Source organism: Erythranthe guttata, chromosome 2 (genome assembly GCF_056151865.1).
Source record: "Erythranthe guttata isolate IM_541 chromosome 2, IM_541, whole genome shotgun sequence".
Lineage (NCBI taxonomy): Eukaryota > Viridiplantae > Streptophyta > Magnoliopsida > Lamiales > Phrymaceae > Erythranthe > Erythranthe guttata.
The window spans coordinates 17216724-17237424 of NC_142534.1; the positions used below are offsets into that span (position 1 = coordinate 17216724).

A 20701-nucleotide genomic window follows, 5' to 3' on the forward strand; every position below is an offset into this window, starting at 1 on the left:
AATTTTGGAGTTGGGAGTCGATTTATTTTATTATTTTTATTTTATTTCATTTTTGAGTCGATGTAATCAAGTGAGCGAATGAAAATAAATAGAAGAATCAAAATTGAAGACTTATTGTCATCAAGACTTTGTCAATTGCTTTTAACTTTTGAATTTTCTGATGGTTTGAATTTTCTGCTTGTTTGAATTTTCTGCCTGTTTGAATTTTCTGTGTGTACTCCATGCATACACTTCGGATCGTGTAGGTTCAAAATCAACATCGCAAACACGATTAGATCACTTGTGCTCGAGCTTCAGCTTCCACCATGGCGGAAATCACGAAGAAGTAATCGTTCAATTTCCAACACTTCGTCCCTTTCCCTCTCCTTTTTGGGGTGGTAATTAATTTCCAACATTTGCTGAATCCATTTATTCCTAATTAACTAAGGCTTTTTTTTTTGTTTTTTCCCCAAAAAAATTCTAACTGCAGATATGCTGTTGTTACCGGAGCAAACAAAGGAATCGGACTAGAGATTTGCAGGCAGTTAGCATCTGAGGGTATTACCGTAATTTTGACAGCTCGAGATGAACAAAGAGGGCTTGCAGCTGTTGAAAATCTCAAAGGGTCTTCTGGCATTTCCGATGATGGCGTCGTCTTTCATCAGCTTGACGTCACTGATTTAGCAAGTGTTGATTCCCTCGCCGAATTTATCAAGTCCCAATTCGGAAAGCTCGATATCTTGGTATGAACACATCTTTTTAGATTCTCTTCTATTGGTATTATTGGAATGAAATAAATAATTAGATCTTTAACACTACTGTAATATATGATTTGTTTCGAATTTGATGATTCCTTGTTCTCGTTTGATGTCATATATATATATATAGATATAGCTAAGTTGTGGCTACGTTTGCAGGTTAACAATGCAGCGATTCTTGGAGCAATAGTCGATGGTGATGCTTGGAGAGCCACAAATGCGGCTACTGCCGGTTGGGTAAGTTCGTCTTTCTTAAAACGATATACGGATCCGATTTTTTTGTGAAACACCCAAAACATGTGTGTAATTTGTATTGCATTCTAAAGTCGGCACACTTCTCTCTGCCTTGTCATACAAACTACGATGTGAAAAAATAGGCCGGAGGAGCAAAAATCGACTGGACCGGGATAATGACAGAGAACTACGACTTGACCGAAGAATGTCTTCAAACAAATTATTACAGCACGAAAAGAATTACCGAAGCACTTCTTCCCCTGCTCCAGTTGTCTGATTCTCCTAGGATTGTCAATGTTTCGTCTTCAATGGGGAAGCTCAAGGTACTAGTATTCTCAATTTCATAAGTCGAAGAACTACTCAAATATATACTTGTTCTTTTTTTTCAGCATATTCCGAGTGAATGGGCTAAAGGGATACTGAACGATGCCGAGAATCTAACAGAAGAAAGAATCGACGAGGTTGTGAATGCGTTCCTTAAAGATTTCAAAGAAGGGTCCGTAGAAGCGAAAGGCTGGCCTCAATATTCTGCTGCGTATATAGTCTCTAAAGCAGCCGTGAGTGCATACACGAGAATTCTTGCCAAGAAATACCCGAGTTTTCGTATTAACTGCGTTTGCCCTGGATATGTTAATACCGATATGAACTACGGTACGGGTATGTTGAGTGTAGAAGAAGGTGCAGAAAGTCCAGTGAAGCTGGCTTTGATCCCTGATGATGGTCCTTCTGGAATGTTCTTTTTCAGGAAGGAAGTTTCCTCTTTCGAGGAATAATTAGTGTGCATCGATTATTTATATGCGTACGTGTGTTTTTATATATAAATGAATAAATGGATTGTGGATACATACTCTGTGTAGTATGATTGTATCGTGAATATAGTATCGAAAACGATGTTTTTTTGTCCAAATTCTGGTAATTTTATGTACCATTCCAATTTCATTCCAAATAAATTCAGAAGAATCGGAGATTGCGGAATAAAAAAATACGGTTCCAAATTCGGATATTTCTTAATCGGAATTCAGAAATTCCAATTCCGATTTCAAATAATGTTCCAAAGTCGTGCACATCTCACTCACCTGTCTCTGTACACCATGCATACGTGGTTGGCTTTTTTATACCTAAATCCATATATTTCAAAAATCCACCACCACAAACCACACTTCCAAATAAATTTGAGCTTTGAGCCTTCCATCCATGGCGGAATTCACCCTGCAGAAGTAAGACTTATACACTTTCTCTTTCTTAATTTCTTAAATTCAGCAACAAAATAAAAAGTATTTTCTGGGTTTCTCTATTTTTTTTTAATAAAAATAAATTATAACTGCAGATGTGCTGTTGTAACTGGGGCAAACAAAGGAATTGGACTAGAGATTTGCAGGCAGTTAGCATCTGAGGGTATTACCGTAATTATGACAGCTCGAAATGAACAAAGAGGGCTTGCAGCTGTCGAAAAACTCAAAGGTTCTTCTGGGATTTCTGATGATGACGTCGTCTTTCATCAGCTTGACGTCACTGATTTAGCAAGTATTGCTTCTCTTGCTCAATTTATCGATTCCCATTTCGGAAAGCTCGATATCTTGGTATGAACAAACTTTCTTTCTTTTTTTCTTTTTTTCCTTTTTAATTTTTATAAATTTGTGAATTGCAGAATAATTGATGTGTTTTGAATGTAATGATTTCATAATTTGCAGGTGCACAATGCAGGTGTTCTCGGAGCCTTAGTCGACGCCGACGACGATGCCTGGAGAGCTTTGCAGCAAGATGCTAGTAGGGTAATTCAGTATTTTTTTTCGTTTTCTTATCGTGTGGCGGATCAATTTTAAAGATCGTATACGTATCTTTTCATGCACAATAAAACCTCGAGTTTATTGCAATTAGTACTCATGTGTTATATCGAATTGTTAAAAAAACCACCCCACGTTATTTTATTGGCAAAAACCATCGGATGATTTAATTTTTTTTAGCAATTAGTACACCTGCTTTGGGGGTTGCGCTAAAAAGAATTGACTCAGAGGTACTAATTTGTTTTAGCAATTCGATATAACACAGGGGTACTAATTGCAATAAACCCAAAACGATCAATGCTTATATACATATTATACATGTCGAATATGATTTTCACAATGCTTCTCTGTTTCTACTGTGTGAAATTGAAATTCAGAAAGGAAGTGAAAAAATGAATTGGGGCGCGATAATGACTCAAACGTACGACTTAGCAGCAGAGTGCCTTCAAACAAACTATTACGGTCCCAAAAGAATTACCGAAGCACTTCTTCCCGTACTCCACCGGTCTAAATCGCCAAGAATTGTCAATGTTTCCTCTTCAATGGGGCAGCTTAAGGTAACCAACTTCGTTTTTTCAGTATACAAGCGACCTATTTTTTTTTTCTGAATATGTAAGCGACTTCATTTTGTCAGTATATACCAAATGAATGGGCAAAAGGGGTACTCAACGGTATCGAAAATCTTACGGAAGAAAGAATCGACGAGATTATAAATGTGTTCCTTAAAGATTTCAAAGAAGGTTGTTTAGAAGACAAAGGCTGGCCTGACATTTTTGCTGCATATGTTATCTCTAAAGCAGCTATGAATTCCGGCACGAGAATTCTTGCAAAGAAATACCCGAGTTTTCGGATTAATTGCGTTTGCCCTGGTTATGTTAAAACAGATATCAACTACAATAGTGGTGTGTTGACTGTAGAGGAAGGTGCAGAAGGTCCTGTTAAGCTGGCATTGTTGCCTGATGACGGCCCTTCCGGAATGTTCTTTTTACAGAAGGAAGTTTCGTCTTTTGTGGAATGACGAGTATGTATCATTTCATCATTCATACGCATTCGTATGTGCGCGTGTTTATGTATAAACGGACGGTTGATCTATTGCAAAAATGCTTGTCTTGGCTCCAATTCATCAAGTGGTTGATTTTATTTGAGTTTGGATCAAATTACGATGAATGTCTAATCGATTTTTTGAGATGCTACTTCCGGTGAAATACGTTGTTAATTATCAGTTCACGTGTGTGGTAAGACTTTATCCCGTGAAATTCATTGAGTGTAACTTTAAATAAATATTTAATAATCTTGATGTATAAATAAAATTTGGGAAAACTACAGTTTTCATCCTTCAAGTTTGCACCGATTTCATATTTGCTCCTTCATGTTCACAAAAAAACACATTTAATTAGTCCCTCATGTTTCAGAAATTCCACATTTTTAGTCCTCCCGTCAATTTTCCGTTAGTACTAACGGAATCAAGCATGTCCCAAACAGCCAAATACTGCCTTAACTGACAAATTGACGGTAAATTGACGAAAATGACAAAAAATGTTAAATTTTTGAAACGCGAGAGATCAAATGTGTTCTTTGTGAACATGGGTACCAAATGTGAAATCAATGTAAACTTGAGGGGTGAAAACTGTAATTTCCCAATAAAATTTATAGTAAAGCAACACGTGGGCAATATTATAGTAATATATTATAATTAATTATTATTTATTACACTAAAAAATAAAACGGAAAAACAAATACTCATACTGAAACTGTGAATGAAAAACTCATCAGCTGCTTCTTCACCACCCATGGCTGGATCAACTCTCAAAAGTACTGCAATCATGAAGTTAGTACAAACTACAATCTCGCGAAATTCTTTTAATTATTCCGATCAATTATTCCAGAAATAATATTTACCCCCAGGCCCTAACATATACATACATATATGTGTGTATGTATATAATTGTAGGTATGCAGTTGTTACCGGGGGAAACAAAGGGATTGGATTCGAGATATGCAGACAGCTGGCATCTGAAGGTATTTCTGTAATTTTGACTGCACGAAACGAAAAGCCAGGGTTTGAAGCTGTTGAAAAACTCAAAAGCTTTGGTCTCTCTGATAACCTAATGTTTCATCAGCTCGATGTAATGGATTCAGCAAGCATCGATTCCCTCGTTGGGTTTATTAATTCCCAAATCGGAAAGCTTGATATCTTGGTAATCATCGGAGACTGTTTTCTTAATTTTGAATTTTTTTGAATTTTCCTTTATTTCGTGATTCTTTGCTTTGAGCAATGGCTTATGTGCAATTAGGTTAATTTCTTACCATGAATTTTACTGGAAAATTAAATTTTAGGATCAATTTAGCCGAAAAGTACACAAGGATCAATGTGAAAGTCTGGGCTTATTTGTAATGTATTTGTATCTTTATTCATTCAGTGATGGAACTGATGCAATCGATAAATTAGAAATTGAAGGGGGCTATTGTAGTGATCTTCAGGTCAAGATAGGTTTAGCTTTTGATATGTATATATACATATATGATATATATATGTGTGTGTGTGTGTGGATGCATATCTCGACGTATGATTATAAGGGGTTTATATTTGCTTGTTTAACAGCCTTACGAATAAAATTATTTTGATGAATATAGGATATCAGAAGATTCAAAATTCTTCGTTTTTCGTATTTAATGTGCAGGTGAACAATGCTGGGGTTAGTGGAATTACCGACGGCGCAGTAAGTTTCCGTTGTTCGTAGTTCATTCTGCGCTCTGCCTTTACTGGAAAATCCGTTACTAATGCCCGCTTAATTTACAGTACTATGTTTCTTTGTTAGTTGTTGGAGATTATGTTACATTCGAGAATAAGGTTTATGTTTACTTTCTTGTGTGCAGAGTGATGGAGGAAAAACGAAAAGGACTGCATACGAATTAGCAGCAGAGTGTATGCAAATAAACTACTACGGCACGAAACGCACCGCCGAAAAACTGATTCCCTTACTCGAGCTATCTCATTCTCCAAGGATAGTTAATGTTTCCTCCACAATGGGAAAACTATCGGTAATACTCTTATTCACACTTCTATTTCAAATACATCTCTCTATATGCAAAACCTTTCGCCTTCGAATTAGCTCGATTGAGGTTAAACAAAACATTTAGGTGATCAAAATATGCTATTTTCTACCAAAGATTTCTCTCCCCCTCCCCGAATAATGTAATGTTTGACCACTTTGTTTCCATTATTCTCGTTTCGAATATGATAGTTTGAGTGAGTTTATTGCATTTTGTACCCCTGTACTATATTACAATACTAAAAAAAGTTCACTTCTTGTTATTAGTACTATTAGCAAAAGTCAAAACCCCCCTTATAATGCATTTTTTAGGGGGCAATTTGCTAAAAAAAAAAAATTGAATCGGAGGATGTTTTTGCTATTAAAATAACACATGGAGTTTTTTTAGCAATTAGAGAAAACACAGGGGTGTTGAACGCAATAAACCCTAATTTGAGCACTAAAAAATAATAGTTGCTGAATTTTTTTTAGAGTATACAAAATAAATGGGCTAGAGATACGCTCAACGACATCGAAAGCCTTACAGAACAGAAGATCGATCAAGAAACAAATGAGTTCCTTAAAGACTTGAAGGAGGGTTCGGTAGAAGCCAAAGGGTGGCCTAATTATTGGAGCGCGTACTGTGTCTCGAAAGCAACAGTGACTGCATACACGAGAATCCTAGCTAAAAAGTATCCGAAAATACTGATAAATGCTGTGTGTCCGGGCTGGGTCCACACCGATCTTAGCCAACATTCGGGCCCACTAACACCTGAACAAGGGGCCAAAAGCCCGGTGAGGCTGGCTATGTTGCCTGAAAATGGACCTTCTGGTTTGCTCTTTTATAGGATGCAGGTATCATCTTTTTAGGCCTTGTTTGGTTGCAAGATAGGATTATTACTCTTGAAATGTAGAAACGTTGAAATGGCATACCTCGTAAAATAGGATACGGAAAACGTGTAAATGTTGAAAATATAGCGCTGCGTATATGTTTTTATTTACTGATAAAGTTTTTTTTTCATATATTTATTCAAATAAATATTAGTATCAATTATTGGTTTACTATTGATTATCAAATCGATAATCACTAAGAATAAACAGAATGTTTCGGGTTTTGGTACTGAAATGTGTTTCAATTTTATTAGAAATTACAAAAAAAATGCCCAACGAGTTTTCGATAAGTGTCCATGAGTTTCGTTTCTGAAACGTGAAGATGTTAAGAAATTGAAGTGTCCATGCAACGTATTACAAATGTACCAAGTAGGGGGTGTAAATTGAAATAAAATTTTGAATTTTGCCGATTCAAATCCAAATATATTTTATTTTGGATTTTTGAATTCCTAATTCTGAAAGTTCCAATTTTGATTTTATTTTGATTTATAATTCGATTTTAATTTCCAAAAATATTTTAATTTTTTTTTTCTGAAATCATGCAAGACTAATTTAAGAATAACAGCCAGGGAGGCCCAATTATCTTGTGGTCGACAAGCCCAATATTCATTGAGATGTGCAGCCCAACCCAAATATGGGCAACCCGCCAACCCGTATTACATATTTACGAATCGGGTCGAACCGTTACATTCCCTCTGTTTCTCTCTCATCGCTCACACACAGGTGATAATGGCTTGTTGGTTCATTTATCATACATGTTTTGTGTGTGCGCGCGCGTGGGCGCATGTTTTAGTTGTGTGTTCACTTGCGTGATTAGTTTTGCTTTTTTTTTTAGGAACTTGCAGTCAACTAAATCATATACGTGCACTATACTCTCGTATAATAACATGCGTGATTAGTTGATTCCATGTGAACACCTAACTTTTTTGTGCAAACGTATTTAATTTAGTTTAGCCTACGGGAAATTTCCATCTAAACAAGGACAATAATTGATTGGTGGGTGGAAAAATGTAGTCATAAAATTAAGGAAACCCGCAGCCAACCACTTCCATTTAGTGTTTTTTTTTTTTTGAAATTAAGGATCACGCAATGAACCATATATTCAGGGGTGAGTCCACTCTTAAATTACAAAATTCTCTATATTATACCTATATATTTATTAAACCCACTCAATTATTATTAATTACCTCATCCAAAATTCAGACTAATGCAAAAAAACAATTTATATATATATATATATATATATATATATATATATATATATATATATATATATATATATATATATTTTTTTTTTTTTTTCTTCTTTTTATTTTCTTTTTTTTTTTATTTTGTCACAAAAAAATCCTTTTTTTTTGGGGGGCGCTGCCCCTGTACCCCGAAAATTTAAACCCACCTTGTATCACATTCATGGACTCGCCACTGCACATAGGTGTACTAAGTAAACCTACACTCTTATATAATAACTTGTAATCCATACGAGAGACGTAAACGGCAGTATGTTCATTTATCATACTGGTCCCAGATGCCTAACTCTTTTTCTTACAAACGTGTTTAATATGGTTTGGCAACCATTGATTATAAGATGGAAAATTTGGTCATAAAGATCATCCACCGTCCACACATTATGAAATAAGATAACCCAAGCACTACAACTGTTAGAAGATTTTGAGGTTTTAATTGTCTACTCAAAGAAACCAAACAATGGCACAAACAATTCTCAACCACCCTGCAACACAGAGGTTGTGATAGCTTTTCTATAATCACATCTTTAATGTTCAATTATATTATTTTTTATTTTTAATTTATCTGCCAGGTGTGCATTGGTCACCGGAGGGAATAAAGGAATCGGATTCGAGATATGTCGGCAGTTAGCCTGCAAAGGAATCACGGTGTTGTTAACAGCTAGGAGTGAGAAGAGAGGTATTGAAGCTCAAGAAAAGCTTATTAAGGAATATGGCCTTTCTGATAAGGTGTTTTTTCATCAACTTGATGCTGTGGACCCCACTAGCATAGCTGCAGTTGTTGAGTTCGTACGGACAAATTTCGGAAGGCTCGATATTTTGGTAAGAATCTTTGGTAGTAGTTTGAAAGGATGAAATTCGTGATTCGGCATCTCTGGTCCTGAAGATTCTCGTATTGACGCGAATCTTTGGTAGTAGTTTGTAAGGATGGATTTCTTGTGCAATTGTTGCTACGTACATATATGCGTCCGTTACGCCTTTTCTAAGGCAAGGCAATTCGGGGTTATGCAGGTGAACAATGCAGGTGTTTCGGGAATAGAGTTGGAGGGGGATGTTTCGATTCTCCAAGACGTTATCGAGGGAGAGATAGCTTCGATATTTGCTCGTGGAACGGTTAGTTTCCTCTTTTACATAAGTGTTTGCAAATATAGCTTTAGTAGGAAACTGATTTCTTTACCAAATGGGTAAATTACAACCACCCCTGAGGTATGATCAAATTACAAAAAACTCCATTTTGCTTGGATAATTACATCTACCATCAATTATGAATTTTCTTACACCTTCACCCTTATGGTGTCAGATTCAACATAATCATCTAGATTTTTTGGAATGTTCTCTAGTTTGTACTCGTTTGTGCAAAAATACAGTTTCTGATGCACCACAATCTGATATATACAAGCCAAAAAACACATTTTATGATCATCTTGCTTCAAATGTGGAGCTCGAATGGGATAAAACGGGTACGAAATTGAGAATATTCCATATAATCCAAAAGATTCCTCTAAATTTGAAACCGCAAGGATGGACGTGTAAGAAAATTTATAATTGAGGGGTGGTTGTAATTACCCAAACAAGAGGGTTTTTTTTTATAATTTGACCATACCTCAGGGAGTGGTTGTAATTTACCCTTACCTAATTGATGATGCAGCCAAATGAAGTCGAGCTAAAAGCAAGCCGAACGGTTATCCAGACTTTCGAGAATGGTGAAGTATGCGTCCACACGAATTACTACGGTGCGAAAAGAATAACCGAAGCACTTATACCTCTCTTGCAATTATCCGATTCACCGCGAATTGTGAATGTGTCCTCCATGTTGGGAAATTTAAAGGTAATAATAATGTTATTTCGGCTTTTTACAACCTTGAAAAAAAAAAACAATTGAAACGGTGTTTTCTCGTGGATGATGAATGATCAGCTTTTGTCGAACGAATGGGCGAAAAGAGTGCTTAGCGATGAAGAAAGTTTGACGGAAGACAAAGTGGATGAGGTAGTGCAAGAATATCTTAAAAATTTCAAAGAGGGTACACTCGAATACAATCGATGGCCAACTCAACTTTCGTCGTACAAAGTTTCGAAGGCGGCTTTGAATGCATACACGAGGTGTATAGCTAAGAAGTACCCGAGTTTCCGTATCAACTCTGTTTGTCCTGGCTTTGCTAGAACTGATATTACGTGCAATTTTGGTCCGTTAAGCGCCGAAGAAGCTGCTGAGAGTGCGGTGGAGCTGGCACTTGTGCCGGATGGCGGGCCTTCCGGAATCTTCTTTTCTCGGAAGGAGGTTTCGAGTTTCTAATGGATATGAATCCATTGTTGTACTGTTGATTCATTTTTATTATGATCCGAGAAAAATGTGTGATGTAGTTTGAAAGTGTTTTTTAGTAAAACTTTATAGTTTAAATTTTTATTTACTATTATTTTATAATAAAAGAAAAGGTTTTTTATTTTATTTTTTAAAATTTTATTTTATATCCAAATAAAAAAAAAACATTTAAGATTAAAATTAAAATATTACATAAGTAATTATCATCAAATTTTACCAACTATGCACTTAAATAATTTGTTATTCTGGAAAGTAATTAACTTAAGGTTAAACTAAAATAAACTCTCTAAACTTGACACCGAAAAAAAATAAAAAAATAAAAATCACTCAGCAGACCCAATTATATTGTGGCCCAAACATAAATTAAAATTTAATTCCCAGCTGAAAACGGGGCAGCCCATAACCGATATTTGATTTTACGAGTCTCGAATACGAACCGGGTCAAACCGTATTTGTATTCTCTCTCTCACAGTCAATTTGATTTTTTTACCTCACTTCATTTATCATACTGTGTGTTGAGTGAGTTGTCTGTTTCAGTTTGAGCACAGAGTTCGATAGAAATGGAGCCGATCTCTCATTGGCGAACAGGTCAGTGAGTTTCTTATTAGATCAATTCCATGAAAAACACACACTAAATTACACGCAGAAACAGACGATTTTTATTTTATTTTATTTTATTTTTCGTTTCGTGTAATTCCGATTCCTCGTTGAATATTATAATATTTACAGTCTGAATTTTATCAGTAAATAAATTTCTCAGAAAATTCCTATTCCTCGTGTTTTTTTTTTTACTAATTAATTCCTCGTGTTGAATATTATAATGTTTACATAGTCTGAAATTTATCAGAAGAAATTTCTCAGAAAATTCCTATTCCTCGTGTTTTTTTTTTATTAATTAATTCCTCGTGCTGAATATTATAATGTTTGCATAGTCTGAAATGTATCAGAAGAAATTTCTCAGAAATTTCCAATTCCTCGTGTTGAATATTATAATATATTTACACAGGAAATTTATAAGACAAAGGATAAATCTTTAATTGAAACTGTGACCAGCGGTATTCGATCGTTTGTTTCCTCGATTCCATCGGAAATAGCAAGTCACTTTCCAAAGAGAGAGACAAGTATTTAATTGGTGTGCATAGAAAAAAAAAATTGACAGAGTTAGTACAAATTTTTCAAGATCTGTAGAAACAAGTTGTCAATATATATTTAATTGTCAGTACAGATCTTAAATCGTGTGTTGCTTTTTTTCGTCTCTCTGATCTGTTTCCAACAATGGCACAGTCAATTCACAAACCTGCAACACAGAGGTTGTAACTTGTGAAATTGTTATAGATTTTATATAGTCACTCACATCTTTAATCTTCAGTTATCTTAAAAAAAAAAAATGGGTTCGATTTTTTATGTATTTAATTTTTATTTTTATTTGCCAGGTATGCATTGGTTACGGGAGGGAATAAAGGAATCGGATTCGAGATATGTAGGCAGTTAGCTTCCGAAGGAATCACGGTGTTGTTAACAGCTAGGAGTGAGAAGAGAGGGATTGAAGCTCAAGAAAGGCTAAAAGAGTATGGTTTTTCGGATAATATAGTTTTTCATCAACTCGATGTTCTGGAACCTTCTAGCGTAGCTGCAGTTGTTGAGTTTGTACAGACGAAATTCGGAAGGCTCGATATTTTGGTAAGAATGATCAAGGCTTAATATGGTTTGTGAATTCTTGATTTGGAATTAGTTTGAAATTATTCTAGCAAAGTAATAAAAAACGAGTTTCTAAGGTTGTGAATTCTTGTGCTGTTGTTGCTAAGTATATACGTTCACTTATATCGTTGCTAAGGGAGAAGGGATTTGGGATTATGCAGGTGAACAATGCCGGTGTTTTTGGAATAAAGTTGGAAGGAGATGTTTCGATTCTCCAAGAGGTTATCGAGAGAGACGCCTCTGTGTTGTATGAAGCTGCTGGTGGAACGGTTTGTTTCCTCTTTACATATATAGTCCAAACAAATGCACGTTGCTAACTTAATTTTACACTAGGTGGTGTTTGCAAAAACTTTTCGAAACAGATTACGAGCTGTGTAGAATCAGCCATATTTGGATTATTTTCATGTAGTCCTTTTCATAAACGGGGTTTTTATATCTTTGTATATATCCTATGAATTTGAGTAGGAAGCTGATTTATTTACGAATTGATGATGCAGTCAGAAGAAGTTGAGTTCAAATCAAGTGGAACCATTACCCAGACTTTCGAGGATGGTGAACATTGTGTCCATACGAACTACTATGGTCCAAAAAGAATAACCGAAGCGCTCATTCATCTCCTACAATTATCCGATTCACCACGAATCGTGAACGTGTCCTCCACTTTGGGAAATCTGAAGGTAATAATAATAATGTTATTTCAGCGTTTAGAATGTCAAAAAAAAAATTGCAGTTTGCATAACCAAGAAACTATTTTCTTGAAGTACTTATATATGCTAATGACATTTGTAATGGATACGATCAGATTTTGTCGAATGAATGGGCGAAAGGGGTGTTAAGTGATGAAGAAAGCTTGACAGAAGATAAAGTAGACGAGGTGGTGCAAGAATTCCTCAACAGCTTCAAAGAGGGTACGCTAGAATCCAAACAATGGCCAACTCGACTTTCTTCATACAAAGTTTCCAAGGCGGCTTTGAATGGATACACGAGGTGTATAGCCAAAAAATACCCGAGTTTCTTCATCAACTCTGTTTGTCCTGGTTTTGCTCGAACGGATATTACATGTAATCTTGGTCCGCTAAGTGCTGAAGAAGCTGCTGAAAGTCCGGTGAGGCTGGCACTTCTGCCCGATGGAGGGCCTTCCGGCTTATTCTTTTATCGAAAAGAGGTGTTTTATTACTAATGGATATGGTTCCATTGTTCTACTGTTATCCATTTGGATTGATATGAGAATAACAGTGAGTGTAAGTGAAGTGCAGTGTTTTTTTCATTTTTATTTCTTTTTATTTTTATGTTTGATGAACTATTCTTAGCCAATGGCATCCTATTATTTTTGTGTTATATTCATTTTGAATAGTGTCTCTTTTGATTCTTTGATTATTTTGTCTATAAAGCCAAAGTTGTGTTTGGGAATTCAGATGTGTAATGAAAGGGAGAGACAATAATAAATTAGGGCTCGATAAATTAATGACCTCATGTAAATAATATTTTTTCCCGGTCCCGGCTCAAGGTCAGTAAGCTGAATTAATATTCGCTAGGTTATAATAACATAATACGCATTCGAAAAATTTAAGAAGCTCCATATAATATATAAATTAATAATGCATAAAAATAATTCTTCAAATTACATAATACAATACATATTGTATTTTACAGATTTAATAAAACATAATTTAATTATTGATTGTTTCTTGTTTAAGTTCACATTCCGTTCTTCCGTTGTTTCTTATTTAAGTTCACATTCCGTTTATGGTACAATGAAACTAATCGTACAATGAATAAATTCAATAAATACGTAAACAAATTGAAAAAAATGTGTTGTTGAAAATAATAATAAAAATAATTCCATAAATTAATAAGCTATTAATTAATAAAACTGGTGAAGGGTTTTACTTGAGAGATCGAATTGTTCCGAATGGCTTGCGAAGCAGACGATAGATTCTTCGTCGCCGTGCACGTTGGCGCGGGATATCACGCGCCGTCGAACGAGAAAGCCCTCCGCTCCGCCATGAAACGCGCCTGCCTCGCGGCCGCTTCTATTCTCCGCAAGGTCCTTTTCTCCGTCATTCACTAACATATATACATATATCACGCGCACAATCGTCTACTGCTTTTTCATATTCAGTAAAACGAAATCGCCGATCATTTTAAGATGAATGTAATTTCCGCTCGGAAACATTGTTTGAAACACTGCCTTTCGATATTGATGCTCGATTTCACGATTAAAAAATTCAAAAGTTAAAATGATGCTGAAAATCAAACTCGGAGTATGCCTTGCTTTCTGATTTAGCCAGTTCATCATTGTTTTTTAGGGTTCCGGTGGTTCTGTAGATGCTGTTGGAGCTGCAATTAAAGTGTTGGAGGTATACTGCAAATTTCTCTAACCTTTTTTCGATTGTATATGTTATCGGACTATGAGTTAACTTCATGGAAATTATGTGCAACACTTCAATCGATTCCGTGCCTATAATATCGTGTAATAAGTAATAACAGTACGATTAGCTGTTCTAGCACGGAAAATAGTAGTCAGCTTCAGTAATTCTGTATGGAGCAAAAAATTAAAATATCTCTCTGAATGTGAATTTATATGTGTTTTTTTGTATAGGATGATCCTTGCACAAATGCTGGACGAGGCTCAAATTTGACGGAGGATGGTCACGTGGAATGTGATGCTAGTGTAATGGATGGTGAATCTGGAGCTTTTGGTGCTGTTGGAGCAGTGCAAGGTACTCGGTCATTAAATGTATTTCACTTCGAAATTGGTGGTTTTTGTGGACTATTAGCTTTCGTTTTCATTATATGTTTGCATTCCTGTGAAGTTAATGGTTGCCAGGTGTTAGAAATGCTATCCAGATTGCTGTCTTGCTAGCTAAAGAACAGATTTCGGGTTCATCACTTTTGGGTCGAATCAGCCCTATGTACGGTTATCGTCCTTTTACTGGAAGTCTATGTTTTCCTAGCTTAACTTTGTTCTGCATATATGTCGATTCATCGATATAGTTTTGTGAAAGAAACTGTTTGCGGTGGCTCTTTCATGTTATTCAGAAATGTAGAGATTTTATATTCTTTTCATGTAGAGTTCAGGATCATTTCGTCTCTTGTGACTATCTTTCTTCAATTTGAATCTTAGCATTCAATTTAAACTTCAAATCTCCATAGTGCTATACATAAGCACAATTCTCATGGTTTTCTGCTTCATATGTGCTAATTTCGATACTGCTGCATGCTTACCTTATTATAATTTTTTTTAAACATCACCGGATTTTTTACAACACGAGTCCTCATGCAACACCCTTTGTATAAAGCACTTTATTATCTTGTGAAAGTCAGCTCGACCTTTTGCGTGAAAAAAGCGTCATGTTTTGTGTTGTCCCACGATTCATTCACTGCTTTCTGGACTTTTTGGCAGCTTATGTTAATTAAAAAAAGTTGAATTTGTTAGGTTTTTGGTTGGTGAAGGGGCGCGCATGTGGGCAAAGTCCAAGGGTGTTGCTTCAGATGATATTGTAGAAGGGGCTGATGAGGTAGTGTTTTCATGTTTTTCCTTTTTACTACTTTATCATTCGATCGAGATATCACTTGTGCTTCTGAATTGTATGATTTTTATATTTGAAGGCAAAAAATGTATTGTTTCAGTTCGGATTTCTCATGTTTTCATGTTATTATGGCAGTGGTTGGTGACTGAAAGGGCTAGAAATCAATGGAGAAGGTATAGAACAATGCTCGATGACGCCAAAGCTATAACAAATTCAACTGCCTCAGGTAGCATCCATGGTTCTTGAAACCTCGCTGTTCATGTATTTCCAATATTCTAGTTCTACACATTACCAAGAAATTTTATTTCCGTCGAAAATGTATACTTCTGATTGTTGGTCATGCAAATATTTCCTAGGCCTTTTAACAAGCCATTGACACTTTTCAGCATGGTTATGCCCTATAAAACATCAGTCTGAGTGATGGCATGCTTATTGGTCGAGCATCTTTTGTTTTTATCCTTGGGAAAGCCAAATTTTATTGAAAATTATCTCCAGATGCTAAATATGTTTATATTGCTTTACTTCTTTTTTTGCTTCTTTTTTTGGTTGGTTAGGATTTATATGTCATTTACTCGGCTGGCGATCTCTTATTATGTGCATTACGAGAGTCTGATGGCGAGTACTCCTTGGCATTATTTTTGGGTCTTTAAAATGCCTTTATGGACCTTATTGATCACTGGGTCTATTATTTATGATTTTTAAAACTGAAGGCAACGGTAATATTTTATCTTATACTTTCCAATATCTCCAACTTTGCAACATTTTTTTACCAGCAGAGACTCAATCGCGTGATCTTCCAAAGTTAAACGAAGGTGGGACTCAGCCTTATCCTCCGAAAACATTAGAAGAGAATGGCATAGCGGACACAGTTGGAGTAATTTGTGTTGATTCCAAGGGGCACATAGCATCTGGAGCCTCAAGTGGCGGCATCGCCCTTAAGGTGACCCCTTTGACATTTTCACGTAACTCTTCACACATAATACAAGTGATCTAAAATTTGCCTCCAACGAATCCGTTTCCTGTTGTGTTAATCTAACCGTTTGAACCCAAAACACTTCATTATTAAATAATCAAATACAATATGAGGATCCTGTATTAATTCATACTTATCATTTCCTACTTTTTTTTTGCAGGTTAGTGGCCGTGTTGGATTAGCAGCAATGTACGGTTGTGGTTGTTGGGCATCCTCAAGAACCCCTTCTGGAGATCCATTCAATGTTGGTTGTTGTGTGAGTGGTGCTGGAGAATATCTAATGAAGGGATTTGCCGCTCGTGAATGCTGTGTATCTTCAGCATTGTAAGTTTCTACCAACTTGCTTTTAAGAGTCGGCCGTTTTTTATTCTTGTAAATTATAGTTAGTTGTACTAAAAACTTGAGATGCATCGTGTAATATTATTTATGTGCAAATTGAAGAATAGAGAATTGGTCTTTATTACAGGTCCGATGATGGTCCGGTTAATGCTTGCTTGAGAGTATTGCAATCTGTCAATGAGAGGAGTGCTGGATTTTTACTTGTTGAAGCTGATGCTTCTGCTACCGTGAGATTTCAGGCCGCGCCTATCACATTATTTAATTAGATTTACGTATGCATTATTAGAGTTAAAACACGAGTAGTTGTTTTGCAACAGGGAGTCAGCATTTCTGAGAAGCTGAAAGCTGTTGAGGTTGTGGCTGCCTATACTTCATCGTCTTTCGGAGTAGGTTATTTTGGGAGCTCTATGGAGCGGCCTAAGGTATTATCACCAGCAGTTGACTAATTTATACATTGGGATTATATGTACCTGTGGTGTTAATGGTTTATGTTTCTACCATTTGTGGTTGTTGTCAACAGGTGTCTATCTTATGGAGCACAAGACCGCAAAACCAAAACGGAGTTGACCAATTTGCTGCACGCATTAATTTTTGATGTTGAAAAACTATAGATGTATGTTAGACTAATGACCGATAATTTATTTTGATGGAAGCTTTTGAACTTGTTTCCATCTTACCAAATGATAGGATAAAAGTTGCTTCTAAATAAGTAGGCGTAATGAACAAAAAGATAACACATTTAAATTCAAGTGCTATCTCTGAAAAGGCATAAATAAAAGTAGATAATTTCAGTGAAGACTCTTGTTCAGGAAACGTTATTAGCATGAAAATGATGAACTCCCAATTCCAAATGAGAGCTAGAAAAGATACGAAACCGAAAGAGTGCTTCTGAAAAACCTGCTGGGACGATCCCCCTAGTTTTGGTCTAATTCGCACCAAATAACTCTGCCAGATCAAAAACTGGATTAAGACACTACTTATTATAAACTTGTAATAGAACGAATCGGACAAGAGAGACTCGTTCAACACTGGAACAGAGGCAAAAATTGCTCCAGGCAAATTACCTGATCACACTATGTAGGCTTTTTAGTAAAACTGCACCGATTGTTAAGAGGTCACTCAAATTTGTGGGCTCTCTTTGCTGCAGCGAGAGTATTAGAGAGAAGCATAGCAATGGTCATAGGCCCAACTCCCCCAGGAACAGGGGTGATAGCCGAAGCAATCTTGCTAGCTTCCTCGTAACAAACATCTCCAACTAGCCGATACCCTCGAGGGCTTTTGGCATCCTATAATATTTTAATGCACAAAAATTAGCAACCAGAAAATAAAATCGAGCACAAGCGAAAGTAAATAAATAGGTTTTTCGTACCTCAACTGGATTGATTCCAACATCAATGACAACGGCACCAGGCTTGATCCAGCTACCTCTCACCATGTTTGGCTGGCCAACTGCCGATATTACAATATCTGCTTCTCTAGTTATCTCCTCTGGATTTTTCGTTCTCGAATGGACTATAGTGACGGTGGCATCTTCCCTCTAACAAAACAGAACAAGCAAGAAAATTGTAGAGTTTAGTTGAGGTCAAACTGAAGAAATTGTTTTTCTGGTTTTGTTTAGTTACGAATATTAAAAAAAAAACATTAATTACTTGCAAGAGAAGGGCGGCGGGCATTCCAACTATATTACTCCTGCCAATTACGACAGCCCTCTTTCCCTTGATAGTAATGCCACATCTATGCAACAACTCTATACACCCTTTGGGCGTGCACGGAACAAATAGTGGTTCTCTATCTCTCATGGCTAGGCGACCAATGTTCAGGGGGCTGAATCCATCAACGTCTTTCTCGGTACAAACCGCATTTAAGACATTCTGCTCATTCATATGCTGGCAAAAAAAAATTATTTATAGACAATCAGAGACATATATCGCAAGTGGAAAATAATGGAAGGACAAAGAAATGGAGTAAATTACTAGACTCTTATGTATATATGAGTATATATGTGGATTCTAGTAAGAATCTATTCCGTTAAGCCTCGTTTGGTTCCCAACATAACATTAAGCAAGATAAGATTATGCAATCTTATTAGAACCGAATTGTATAATTGGACTAAGGAGGTCCAAACCTCAATCCTAGATAAGCCAAGATAAGAGCTTATTTTTCCATAATTGCGGGTTGGCCAGAAAAGTTAGTGCACTAACCAAATATCAAACTACGCCTAATTATTCAATTGTCCATGCCTTATCTTACCAACCAAACGAGGCCTCAGATAATTATCATCTTATAAAGATCATCCTACAACCAGTATAGTTCACGACGTACACTAGAATAAATTACAAGGAAATATAATACATAGATTCGGAGGCTTACAGATGGTAGAGGCAACTGAACAAGGATACCATGAACTGAAGGATCATTATTGAAGCTTGAGATATGCTCGAGAACTTCTCGTTCCGTGGAGTCTTCAGCCAAGTGCACTTCATATGACTTGATACATACAGATTCACAGGCTTTCTTTTTGTTGCGTACATAAGTCGCAGAATCTTTCCTCTCCCCAACAAGAATAACAGCCAGTCCTGGAACGATCCCTATAGACTCTTTCATCCTTGATATTTCAGCAGCTATCTCTTCTCTGATTTCTTTGGCAATTGATTTTCCATCAATAACCTTTGCAGAAGCCTCGGTGGCCATTGCAGCTGCAAAATGTTCCCGGTGGGTAGCAAGAATGGTTATAAGTATATATGTTTCAGAAAACCATATTATCGCATATTCCGTGCAATTAGAACTGTGAACAATGCAATACCATGAAAGTGAGGCCCGTCGGCAAACATCACTGCCACAATCCACATCCACACAAAACAAAACGAAAAAAAACGATATGAAAAATCTAGATGCTTACTTCCGCATCTAAAATTAAGCCCTAAACATGTAAAAATTACTGTTATGCTACACTAGTAAAAATTACTGTTATGCTCAATTTGGATTTAAGATCGACAACCTCTACCAAGTCCGAGATCGATTTTTTCAGAGAAAATTCTGTCACTAACTATAAATCGGTGAATTCGTTTCATGATACATACAGCAACCTCCAAATGTACATGCATAAAGCTCATCATATATTTGCTTATCATCCACATATAACGAAATCAAGGACTAAAAATAATTCTATCAAAAAGGAAGAAATCAATGCGTATTTTTCGAGAAGGTAGATGTGTTTTTACCATTAACAACGGAAGAAGAAGAAGAAGTACAGATAGAGGAGGCAGCACGAGAGTGAGAGTTGATCGTTCTACTTGTTCTCAGAAAGGCGGAAGAGCTCCGTGTCGGAACCTGGAGATTCGTAACAAGGAAAACTCTGCGAGCGCAGCAATCCGCGGCGGAGTTGAAAATGGTGGCGGCAGATGAGGTGGCGACGGCGGCGGTAGCCATTATGGGACCGAGAGCTTGGAGCCGGAGTCTCAGCCCTATATTGTTCGTTTGCACATACAACAAATGAATACAGAATTAGGGTTTTAGGACTGCCGGGAAAGCTCAAAAGTGAAAAGTCTAGAGAATTTTTGTTTTTTCCATATGAATTAAATTTTAGTGGGACTGAACGAAGAAAGAATCTGCAAGCAAACGACGCCGTTTGATGATGAACTTCTTGTTGGTTTACTAGCATCTCAAAATAGCAAATAATAAATAAAAATGTTTTCCATTTTTTAAACAAAAGAAAATTCATTCCAAACCTCAATTTCCAAAAAAAAAATTCTTGAATTTTTTAATGGTATTAGAATTAATTTTTCACTTTAAAAAAAATGATTTTTTTTTATTATTAAGTTGGTCTTGTGGCCTTACAACGCACGCACACGAAAGGATCCGAACCCCCAACCCGTCGTCACCAAACACCACTGTGGGAGAGGCTCCTGTTACCACT

The 20701-nt window shown here is 36.3% G+C and overlaps 7 protein-coding genes across 16 annotated transcripts; 6 read left to right on the top strand and 1 right to left on the bottom strand.

The window, feature by feature from the left end:
* The first annotated feature begins 116 nt into the window (after nucleotides 1-116).
* LOC105963989 ((+)-neomenthol dehydrogenase) lies at nucleotides 117-1878 on the top strand. Its single transcript, XM_088814207.1, has 5 exons — nucleotides 117-325; nucleotides 470-722; nucleotides 897-974; nucleotides 1115-1294; nucleotides 1361-1878. Exons 1-5 carry the CDS (start codon nucleotides 306-308, stop codon nucleotides 1742-1744), a joined length of 915 nt encoding a protein of 304 aa, XP_088670333.1. The 5' UTR covers nucleotides 117-305; the 3' UTR covers nucleotides 1745-1878.
* A 45-nt stretch (nucleotides 1879-1923) lies between these two features.
* LOC105963778 ((+)-neomenthol dehydrogenase-like) lies at nucleotides 1924-3874 on the top strand. 2 transcript variants are annotated; one of them, XM_088814204.1, is made up of 6 exons: nucleotides 1924-2188; nucleotides 2299-2416; nucleotides 2474-2551; nucleotides 2663-2743; nucleotides 3133-3312; nucleotides 3390-3874. In XM_088814204.1, exons 1-6 carry the CDS (start codon nucleotides 2166-2168, stop codon nucleotides 3771-3773), a joined length of 864 nt encoding a protein of 287 aa, XP_088670330.1. In that variant the 5' UTR covers nucleotides 1924-2165; the 3' UTR covers nucleotides 3774-3874. The 2 variants fall into 2 exon arrangements, with proteins under 2 accessions (XP_088670330.1, XP_088670326.1); XM_088814200.1 differs by having other exon boundaries at nucleotides 2047-2188; nucleotides 2299-2551.
* A 592-nt stretch (nucleotides 3875-4466) lies between these two features.
* LOC105971171 ((+)-neomenthol dehydrogenase-like) lies at nucleotides 4467-6808 on the top strand. 3 transcript variants are annotated; one of them, XM_088814228.1, is made up of 6 exons: nucleotides 4467-4583; nucleotides 4707-4774; nucleotides 4876-4953; nucleotides 5437-5475; nucleotides 5633-5797; nucleotides 6280-6808. In XM_088814228.1, the coding sequence occupies exons 2-6, from the start codon at nucleotides 4709-4711 to the stop codon at nucleotides 6655-6657; spliced, it is 726 nt and encodes a 241-aa protein (XP_088670354.1). In that variant the 5' UTR covers nucleotides 4467-4583; nucleotides 4707-4708; the 3' UTR covers nucleotides 6658-6808. The 3 variants fall into 3 exon arrangements, with proteins under 3 accessions (XP_088670354.1, XP_088670347.1, XP_088670351.1); XM_088814221.1 differs by having other exon boundaries at nucleotides 4707-4953; XM_088814225.1 differs by lacking the exon at nucleotides 5437-5475 and having other exon boundaries at nucleotides 4707-4953.
* A 1414-nt stretch (nucleotides 6809-8222) lies between these two features.
* Nucleotides 8223-10320, top strand: LOC105963991 ((-)-isopiperitenone reductase). Of its 2 annotated transcripts, none has more exons than XM_088814254.1 (5): nucleotides 8223-8423; nucleotides 8495-8744; nucleotides 8934-9035; nucleotides 9571-9750; nucleotides 9838-10320. In XM_088814254.1, exons 1-5 carry the CDS (start codon nucleotides 8383-8385, stop codon nucleotides 10213-10215), a joined length of 951 nt encoding a protein of 316 aa, XP_088670380.1. In that variant the 5' UTR covers nucleotides 8223-8382; the 3' UTR covers nucleotides 10216-10320. The 2 variants fall into 2 exon arrangements, with proteins under 2 accessions (XP_088670380.1, XP_088670382.1); XM_088814256.1 differs by having other exon boundaries at nucleotides 8280-8420.
* An 827-nt stretch (nucleotides 10321-11147) lies between these two features.
* On the top strand, nucleotides 11148-13278 carry LOC105963774 ((-)-isopiperitenone reductase). The gene is made up of 5 exons (XM_012988228.2): nucleotides 11148-11552; nucleotides 11676-11922; nucleotides 12102-12209; nucleotides 12438-12617; nucleotides 12743-13278. The coding sequence occupies exons 1-5, from the start codon at nucleotides 11518-11520 to the stop codon at nucleotides 13118-13120; spliced, it is 948 nt and encodes a 315-aa protein (XP_012843682.2). The 5' UTR covers nucleotides 11148-11517; the 3' UTR covers nucleotides 13121-13278.
* Nucleotides 13279-13803: 525 nt separating this feature from the next.
* LOC105963783 (N-terminal nucleophile aminohydrolases (Ntn hydrolases) superfamily protein) lies at nucleotides 13804-17491 on the top strand. 3 transcript variants are annotated; one of them, XR_016029858.1, is made up of 11 exons: nucleotides 13804-13987; nucleotides 14250-14300; nucleotides 14543-14663; nucleotides 14771-14855; nucleotides 15380-15461; nucleotides 15609-15699; nucleotides 16247-16413; nucleotides 16607-16770; nucleotides 16913-17012; nucleotides 17089-17207; nucleotides 17306-17491. XR_016029858.1 is itself a non-coding variant. In XM_012988240.2 (11 exons), exons 1-11 carry the CDS (start codon nucleotides 13853-13855, stop codon nucleotides 17378-17380), a joined length of 1176 nt encoding a protein of 391 aa, XP_012843694.2. In that variant the 5' UTR covers nucleotides 13804-13852; the 3' UTR covers nucleotides 17381-17491. The 3 variants fall into 3 exon arrangements, 2 of the variants coding, with proteins under 2 accessions (XP_012843694.2, XP_012843695.2); XM_012988240.2 differs by having other exon boundaries at nucleotides 17103-17207; XM_012988241.2 differs by having other exon boundaries at nucleotides 16250-16413; nucleotides 17103-17207.
* EMB3127 (Amino acid dehydrogenase family protein) lies at nucleotides 17423-20699 on the bottom strand. Of its 4 annotated transcripts, XR_016029865.1 has the most exons (7): nucleotides 20623-20690; nucleotides 20007-20249; nucleotides 19156-19481; nucleotides 18435-18671; nucleotides 18155-18322; nucleotides 17850-18071; nucleotides 17423-17730 (listed from the first exon to the last, which is right to left on the bottom strand). XR_016029865.1 is itself a non-coding variant. In XM_088814250.1 (6 exons), the coding sequence occupies exons 2-6, from the start codon at nucleotides 20212-20214 to the stop codon at nucleotides 17901-17903; spliced, it is 1110 nt and encodes a 369-aa protein (XP_088670376.1). In that variant the 5' UTR covers nucleotides 20215-20249; nucleotides 20623-20699; the 3' UTR covers nucleotides 17423-17900. The 4 variants fall into 4 exon arrangements, 2 of the variants coding, with proteins under 2 accessions (XP_088670376.1, XP_012843696.1); XR_001173304.2 differs by lacking the exon at nucleotides 20623-20690 and having other exon boundaries at nucleotides 20007-20408; XM_088814250.1 differs by having other exon boundaries at nucleotides 17423-18071; nucleotides 20623-20699.
* Between the last annotated feature and the right edge of the window lie 2 nt (nucleotides 20700-20701).